At 49.4% G+C, this 8819-nt stretch overlaps 1 protein-coding gene and 1 long non-coding RNA gene across 2 annotated transcripts in view; one reads left to right on the forward strand and one right to left on the reverse strand.

The window, feature by feature from the left end:
- The window catches only part of efl1 (elongation factor like GTPase 1), an 80696-nt gene extending 72431 nt beyond the window's left edge, over nucleotides 1-8265 (reverse strand). The window contains exons 1-11 of the mRNA XM_085157249.1: nucleotides 8144-8265; nucleotides 7595-7662; nucleotides 7429-7513; nucleotides 7135-7268; nucleotides 5373-5510; nucleotides 5068-5276; nucleotides 4275-4398; nucleotides 1323-1402; nucleotides 1023-1159; nucleotides 802-924; nucleotides 1-64 (exon numbers count right to left, since the gene is read on the reverse strand). The exon at nucleotides 1-64 is cut by the window's left edge and continues 36 nt beyond it. Of these exons, the coding sequence (XP_085013375.1) occupies nucleotides 1-64; nucleotides 802-924; nucleotides 1023-1159; nucleotides 1323-1402; nucleotides 4275-4398; nucleotides 5068-5276; nucleotides 5373-5510; nucleotides 7135-7268; nucleotides 7429-7513; nucleotides 7595-7662; nucleotides 8144-8234 (1253 nt within the window). The 5' untranslated portion in view covers nucleotides 8235-8265. The remainder of the gene's footprint in view (nucleotides 65-801; nucleotides 925-1022; nucleotides 1160-1322; nucleotides 1403-4274; nucleotides 4399-5067; nucleotides 5277-5372; nucleotides 5511-7134; nucleotides 7269-7428; nucleotides 7514-7594; nucleotides 7663-8143) is intronic.
- LOC146526282 (uncharacterized) lies at nucleotides 1399-4452 on the forward strand. The gene is made up of 3 exons (XR_014873750.1): nucleotides 1399-3526; nucleotides 3828-3860; nucleotides 4173-4452. It is a non-coding gene; the product is annotated as an uncharacterized LOC146526282 (long non-coding RNA).
- Nucleotides 8266-8819: the final 554 nt, after the last annotated feature.

Below are 8819 nucleotides of genomic sequence, written 5' to 3' on the forward strand. Positions count from 1 at the left end.
GCAAACATCTTGGACACGAAGACGATGACGGGAGCGTTTTCCTCACTTGAACACTGCAGGAATGCTGGGAAACACCAGGAATGAAGGAAAAGAGTCAAACACACAGCTGCTTCAACAACAAAACGACGTTGAAATCCAAACAGGCCACACCCCCGACGTTACGGCGCCTTCGTCGCCCTGATGATTACAGCGAGACGTTAACGCCACTGATCCACCACACAGTCACTGCAAACAGCTGCTATCAGTGGGTTCAACAATAACTCGTTATCATCACTTAAGCATTTAATGGTGATTATTAAGGAGTTGTGATCACAGACTGCATGACGAGGCTCCGCCCAATGTCCGATTAGCGTCTAAAGCCGACCATAACGCAGCCTTAAATAAAGTCAGGGAAATTAAATCAGCTGATGCAGGATCTGTTTCCCATATCTGTGCATGTCTGAAGGCCGTGCTTCCTGTTTGATACCAACGTGAGGCTGAATACGACCAGGACACGGTGACAGCAAAAAGAGGCAAAAACATAAAAGAAAGTAAAAAAAACAACAACAAATCTATAAAAATGTGTTTGAGGTTAGTAAGAAGACGGCGACTCCTCGGGGCGGGGCCAGTAAAACAGCTGATATGGTGTCAGCAGTCCTGATTCGCTCAGAGCTACACGAGCCAGAGGAGGAGACACCATCAATCTGCACAGATGATTGGACGTGCAGAAGCATGCTCATCAAAGAGCTCCTGTCATTGGTTAGAAATCCCAAACAAATACTGTGTGTGTGTGTGTGTGTGTGTGCGTGTGTGTGTGTGTACCTGTTTTTAGGTGTTGCGTCTGCTCGGGCAGCGAGTCAAAGCGGCGTGCTCCCACGCTCATCAGCTTCTCCACCCTCTCGGCCGCCATCTCTAACGGGCTGGGGAGCTTCTCGCACACCATGGCTGCGGCGTGCGTTAAAGATCACCGAGGACAGGCGGGACAAAGATGTCGTGCTGACGTCCTGCCGAGGGACGCGCTCACCTCACGGGACAAAGGATACAAAGGACGGCCTGGGAAACGGGTAACCACTGGCTGCAGATGGCAGACAGGAGGACTTTGGGGTCGGAGTGACGCGAGTCTCTGGCCATCACCTTCACCCCGAGTGATGTCACCACCTTCTCCACCTTCTCCTTGTCTCTGAGGATTTAAATAAAGAAAAAGTTCGTCCGTTACGGCCGCGGCGTCAGGAACGCGTTCCCACCTGTCCTGAGAACATCACAGCTTCTGTCTGTGGAACGTCGCTGCCTCCTCATGTTTCTTAGGAAAACTCATTTTACTGAAATAATAAAAGGTAACCAACCTCCTGATGACGACTGCATCATATAAGCTCCAAATGTTGTCCAGCACCAGCTGCACGAACAGCGGCTTCTTTCCTTTGGCCTGCAGGACGTCGCACATGGAGGAGAAAACCTGATCAATGCAAGGAATCGGTTTTCCTACGAGAAACAAACCAGAGGAGCAGAGACCTCCTGGAACCAGAAGCATTCAGGACGTTTGCTCTTTTGCCAAATCAGACTTTTTCATTGTGAGTTTATTCTTGTGTGTCTTTACTTCCTGCTTTATTTTGAAGGTTTTCTGTTTTTGCTTTTGCCGTTCACCTCCCTGACGTGTTTGTGAGGTCATCGCGTCACCTCCTCGTGTTTGCTCCTCCCCCTGTTTCAGCTTCCCTCCTGCTGGCCATCGTGCTTCCTACCCACTACGTGATTTCTGCACTGATGTCTGGGGCAGCTTTGAAACCTTCCCTATGAACTGGATCATTAATACAGGAGCACCTCAGCCCTGAGTGTGGACCGTCTGAGGTGCAGGAATCTAAAAGGCCAACATGGCGTGCTGCACACATCAGCAAACGGGTCCCTGAAGCCTGGAGAACGACTCAGGACCACGACCTGATTTATTGTTTACTCTCTGTGAGCATCGTTTCAAAAATGAGCATCTTTGTTTTATTCAACAAGACTTAAAACTAGCAAACGAGCCCATAAAAGTGTTTACTGTAATCAGAGAGACGTCGCCCCCTGCTGGACACTAGAAAGAATGCAGGGACCTGCAGAGCAGTCCCACGTCCACTTTGACTGCGTTCACCATAAACGCTGCACGACTCCACCTTTAAACTAAATAAATTCACTGACTTCGTGTCGTTATTCAGGTCACGTGTTTGTGCTGTTTTCAGTCTAGAATTGTCGAATGAACAAAGTAACATCAGAGAAGCTGATGCAGCACTTCATCGACTTCTGCTGAAATCCAGCTTTTACCAGGAACATCAACAGGTGAGCACACGAAAGCCTGTATGAGCTGGAAACACACAACACTAAAACATGAGGTGATGTATCCATGAAAAGAGGAAAAACACCCAGGAGACGACGCGTGTTCGCCCACCTGAGAACAAATAACCAAATGCTGAGAGTGTGAAGGACAGAGGACGTTTTACTGCATCCACGCTTCAGAAGGTCAGCCCACACAGCTCATCCTGTGAGCGTGCTGCTAAAAAGCCTCGCCGTGTCATTCACGGCCGGCGTGCCTGTGAATGATGAGCGAGCATGAATAAGAGGTCAGCCCCTCCATCGCTGCTGTTTTGCAGACACTCCTCCGCTCGCCCCTGACGGCTGCAGCGTTGGCCAGACAGAAACACCAAAACATTCATCATTCAGGGCCCGAGGGGGGCGGGGCAGCAGCCGAGCGTCTGCTGGGAAACGTGGCCGGTACCGGTCCAATCCAATAAACACGCCGGCTCAGTCGGGACTTCAGCCTCTCGCCGTGCAGGAGCAGAAGAGCTACGGCTGGTTATTAACACACACTGTATATAAAAGATGGACAAATCCAAAACACTATCACCGACTTTTGTGATTGGACCTCTGTGGCGGTCGCCAGATACCAGGAAGTTCCCCACCGATGGCTCGTTCAGGACCTCAGACGCAGACGACCTGCTGTCAGTGCTCGGTGACATCCAAATAACATCCTTGAATTTCACTCTCAAAGCTCCGCCTTCTTGGACGGCCTGTTAGTGCAGTGACCTCACAGCAGCCATATTATTGGTCACATGATGCCATTAAAATGCTCCAACAGCACAAAAACCAGCTGCTCTGATCTTTTCATGTTTCACTCGATTCATAAATTTCTGCCTTCGTCGCTGCATCATCATCATCATGTTTGTCTGAACATTTTCCTGCGTAAACTGTTTATAAGATAATAAAATAATATAAATACAGCTCTGATGATTATTTCTTTGCATGTGCACGAGACTGAAATGTGACCTGATGGTGGCGCTAAGAATAAAAACACCAAAGCTAATTACACCATCAGTGAGTCGTTTTCACTGCAGGCTAGCTGTGGGCAGAGGTGGGCGGAGCCTATCACCCTGATGCTGTTCACCTGGGCAGGTTGAGTCTTGGATATTTAAGCTGCCTCCTCAGGCTGAGCCGCCGTCGTCATCCTGCTGCATTTTGGACTCAAATCTTTTTGAAGTGCGACTTCGTGACCGTCGGTCTCGACTGCGGCGTGCTCGGCTCGGTGAGTACTCGGACCGCCTCTGTGAGAAAGGCTGCTGGGTGTCGCTCAGCCACAGGGTTCTCTGGTTAGGTGGAGTTGGGGTTAAACTCCTTTTAATGCTGCTGTGTGCCCACTTGGCCTGAGTGCGGATTATTTGTCTGAATTGCTGCAGTTTGAACTTCACCGTGTTCAAAAGTGAGACGCACCAAATAAAACATTGAAGCTTTTAAGTTTGAAGGCCATGAATGTAGTTTAGCATTCACACTGATCCTGCTGTGTCTGAGGACAAACTTTTAACTGCATCTGTCTGTCTCCCTTTCAGGTGCTCGTCTGACAGGTGAACCTGCTGCAGGAGGTACACAGAAACACTTTCAGGTTTTACATGCATTAAAGCCGTGGTGCAGTGATGTGGAGAACATCAGCTGATGTTAAACTGCTTTATTATGCTCGTCTCATCAATTGTGACTCAGAGACCAGCTGATACTGGCAACTTAACGACTTTAAGGTCTTAAAATAAAACCTGAAAGCTTTGACTGTTCTCGCCTTTTATTGGCTCGCCAATGATTTCATGACCTGAACGCCGTTTCCTGAGTTGGAGGCAAAGCGTAGCTGCCTGTACTCCTGCAGTGTGCTCGCCTGTCTCTGACATTTTTCTGTCCATGTGCAGAAACGTGTCACCTTCACCACGCTCTCAAACACCGAGGTGCTCTGTAGAAACGCTCTGACTGCAGACGTGATTCTGACGCCACAAACCTCCCAGCTGTGTCACCTGAGCTCCTTTCATGATCCTCTTGGCTTTCATGTTGAGGTAGAAATCTCCCCACAGGGTTTTCAGCAGCACTTCCTTCTTGATGCCCATCCTCTCGCTGTAGATCTGAGCAAACTGCCGGATGCTGGAAAACAGAATCAGCCTCCATGAACATCCAGAAGCTTGTTTTTTTTTTTTTTTTAAAGTCTAACAGTGACACAGATGTGAACTTTAACCCCGGGCTGATCAGCTGAGCGGAGCTTTTGTGACCATTTACAGGAACAAGTAAAATTATTTTATATTGAAATTCATGCGAGGTCAGGTATTTTACTTTGAAAGGCAAACACTCAGCTGGGTCTGTGTTCATGTTACATTTAAGAACGGCGCCATCTGCTGGATGATCTTCCTGAACTGCACCCAGCCCACAGGGTGCAAACGTGCACACACAACCTTATTAAACTAAACTGGTGCTTCTGTTTAGACTGAAACAAACCTGACCGCACTCACCTGTCCTGGTTAGCGTGCACCTTTATTCTGCGTGAGAGTTTTAATGAAGACTCTTCCTGCACTGCTGTATATTATGCATATATATGCACATCTGCATTAAAGGCTCATGTCTCTCTGCACAGAATGATCTGTATCTCCAACAGCACCGAAGCCTGAAGGTGACTCCGGTCAGTTAATTTACACCAGCATGAATATCACGGCCTCACGAAGCGGCTGAGCCGCGGCACCGGAGTCTTTCAGTTCCTGTTCTGAGTCCTGCAGCCTGCAAACTAAGCTTTGCTCCCTCCGTGAATAGACGCCGCCTCACCTGAAGCCCCAGCCGTCGATGGCGCTGGCAAACACCACGTTTCCCTGGTCGGGAGAAAAGTAGAGGTGGGAGTCGTCGACCTCTTCGAGCCCAGCGCTCCAGTCGTAAACCTGGTCTCCGCTCGACTTCTCGCCCTCCTTCTCCTCCTCCTTCCCCGCTCGCTCCTCCAGAACTTTAGATGTGAACAAAGTTCCCGTCACGGCGTTCACCTGCAAGGACAAATCACGGCGGTGCACGAAGCGTACGATTCAGCAGGTGTTGGTTAGAGGCGGTAAAACGTGGTTGAGACAGAGCCGGGTCCTCACCTGTTCCAGGATCTTCTTCAGGTGAGTGTAAGCTTCCTGAGACGTCAGCTTCAGCTCCACCACGAGCCGATCGATCTTATTAATGACCAGAACCGGCCGGATGTTCTCCAGCCACGCCTGACGCAGCACAACCTGGGTCTAACACACACACACACACACACGTGTTTGAGAGCTCGTGGTGAAACACCTTAGTTAGAAATCAAGACTGCGACATAAACACAGACCCTGATACAGAAACTGTATTGAAGTACCAGCAGAGGGCGATAACGACGGTTTGGTTTTATTCACATTTCTCCTGAGAGAAGCTCACTTCTGATGACAGCGATACTGAGATGGACTGCTGAGGAGTCGCTGTCAGTAAGTGCTGCTGTTAGCCTCTGTTAGCAGCTGTCAGCAGCTGTCAGCCTCTGTTAGCAGCTGTCAGCAGCTGTCAGCAGCTGTCAGCCTCTGTTAGCAGCTGTCAGCAGCTGTCAGCAGCTGTCAGCCTCTGTTAGCAGCTGTCAGCCTCTGTCAGCAGCTGTCAGCAGCTGTCAGCAGCTGTCAGCCTCTGTCAGCAGCTGTCAGCAGCTGTCAGCAGCTGTCAGCCTCTGTTAGCATCTGTTAGCAGCTGTCAGCCTCTGTCAGCAGCTGTCAGCAGCTGTCAGCCTCTGTTAGCATCTGTTAGCAGCTGTCAGCCTCTGTCAGCAGCTGTCAGCAGCTGTCAGCCTCTGTTAGCATCTGTTAGCAGCTGTCAGCCTCTGTCAGCAGCTGTCAGCAGCTGTCAGCCTCTGTTAGCTGCTGTCAGCAGCTGTTAGCAGCTGTCAGCAGCTGTCTGTCAGCAGCTGTCTGTCAGCCTCTGTCAGCAGCTGTCTGTCAGCAGCTGTCCGCAGCTGTTAGCAGCTGTCAGCAGCTGTCAGCCTCTGTCAGCCTCTGTCTGTCAGCCTCTGTCCGCAGCTGTTAGCAGCTGTCAGCCTCTGTCAGCAGCTGTCAGCCGCTGTCAGCCGCTGTCAGCAGCTGTCAGCAGCTGTCAGCCTCTGTCAGCAGCTGTCAGCCTCTGTCAGCAGCTGTTAGCCTCTGTTAGCATCTGTCAGCCAGCGGAAAAGTGGACCTAACACAGCTGGACTCTTATGTGATGTCTGAAGGCGGGATGATTGAGGAGAAGGACCAAATGGAAATGCACATGTGCAGAAATAGTCGGATATAGTCTGAAAGCTGTCTGTGATGTTTAAATTTAAAGTAACTTATAAGCCGTATGATGACTGTCTCCAGCCACATGAGTAAAACATGATTGGGCAGAACGTTGACGTCCATCTGTCCCTGCACTCAACATGGCGGCTTCACCAAAACTGGCTCCCGCTGCGATCACGGTTCTGATGAAAATGCATCAACTTGTTGGAAGATGTAATTACACACTAACGTGTATTTATGGGCACTTATTCTATTGCATTATGATGATGACCTGAGTGGCTCTGTGAGTATCTCGGGAGGCAGAGCTTCAGCCAATCACAAACCTCCAGTCAAGAATCTAAAACTCGCTCTGGTGGCGGCGAGTCCCGACTTTTAAGCCCTAAAGGGAATGTGATCCCTAAGAGGGTCACGGATAAGAAATCCCTAAGAGGACGTCTTAAAGAAGCTTCTCAGATGAGGTGGAACATCTTCAAGAAACTTGAAGTCCAGACGCTTTTCTTTATGAGCTCCTTGAACTTCCGAAAACTGAATCCACAGTAAATGACATTTCTCGTCCTTAAAGCGCATTTCTGGAACAGCAAGGTAGCAGATTTACCTGCGGACACACTCCCTCCACCGCATCGACAACTACAACAGCTCCGTCGCACAGCCGGACAGCGGTGGAAACTTCTGAGGAGAAGTCGACGTGACCCGGAGAGTCGATCAGATTCAGCAAGTACTCCTGATCTCCTGAGACGAGGCACACAAACACAGAACGTTAGCATCAAACAACGCATCAGCGTCCAGCGCGGGTGAAGGACGACCACGCGGGAGCGTTTTTACAGTTAAATTCTGCAGCACAGGGTTAGTCCCGAGGTGAAGTGAACGCTGCCGAACAAAGGAGCGTTACCGTGTGAGTAGTGCAGGGAGATGGCGCTGGATTTCATGGTGATTCCTCGGATCTGTTCATCCTCCCGGCTGTCCAGATACCTCAGCTGTGAAGATGCAGCAAAGAAGAAAGTGTGAGAAACCTGCTCCGACCTGCCGAAGAAACTCTGCAGCCAACAGTCACTAACCTTCCCCGCCAGTCGACTCGATATGATGCCATTACTCGCCACTAAGCAGTCCGCCAGAGTAGTTTTACCTGAAAACAGGCAGAAACTTAAAAAAGACATCCTGGCAGAAACCCTCAGAATCAGTGTTTAACACTTTTAAATAAATGAATACAGAACATCTGTAAAATGTGAGTGTTAATAAAGCTTCAAAGTCTTGAGTAGTATAGCTGTAATTAGATATATGAGAACACAGTGATGCTGCCGATGTCAGTCACTTTATACATCACGCCAAATCCTGCATCCCACAGTGTGTGTGTGTGTGTGTGTGTGTGTGTGTGTGTGTGTGTAGCTGCCACTCAGCAGCTGGCTGTAAGTAAATAAAGTGTGCCGAATATTAACTTGGGCACTAACGATTAAAGAGCTCCCCTTCTTCACACTCTACCTGCTCGGCAGTCCCGCCGAACAGTAATTCAGTTAAATCTTCGATCGAGTTTGGCTCGTTGTGCTTGTTTATCCTCCCAGAGTGACTCACGTGAGAACTGAGATAAATGATAAATAACTTTGACCCACCGTGATCAACGTGAGCCAGGATGCACAGGTTCCTGATGTTGGCTGGGTTTCTCTGCAGGGAGATGATCTTCTCCAGGCTGGTGTGTCCCATCGTGAACACCGACAACACGCCCACCTTCACCTGCTAATGATGTTAGCCACAGCGCCCAAGCACGGACGGACCAACGGTCACCGGTTAGACCTGTCAGATAAGTCCCTGAAACACGGAGTGACGAGAATGAGAGCCGGCAGCGGAGGAGCCGCTAACTCTGCGGCTAACCACCACAAACTCCTCAAAAGAGGAAGAGGAGGAAGAGCACACTTCCGCTCTAAAGCAGCGACGCGACGTCCCGGGAGTCTAAATCAAGCCAAACGCACAAACCGAGCCGGGAAAAGCTCGCATCTTACAAACATGTGGGGGACACCCGACTCACGTTGTTTTCCCGGAAGTTGATGCTGCACTTTAACCACGCCCATTGGAATACGTCCTAGCTGCGTTCAGGAGCATTTGGGAAAAACGAGTTCACGCGCCGCCTCTCAAACCAAGTCAAGACGTAAACGTCACGGAGGAGGATTATGGAGGGCCAGGAGTGACAAAATGAATTGATTGAATACGCCATTAGATAATTAATAAATGTTTCGTTTATCAATTAGAATTGGAATTAATTAATTAATTAAATCTTTCAATAATTAATTA

This window comes from Neolamprologus multifasciatus, chromosome 1, assembly GCF_963576455.1.
Source record: "Neolamprologus multifasciatus chromosome 1, fNeoMul1.2, whole genome shotgun sequence".
NCBI lineage: Eukaryota > Metazoa > Chordata > Actinopteri > Cichliformes > Cichlidae > Neolamprologus > Neolamprologus multifasciatus.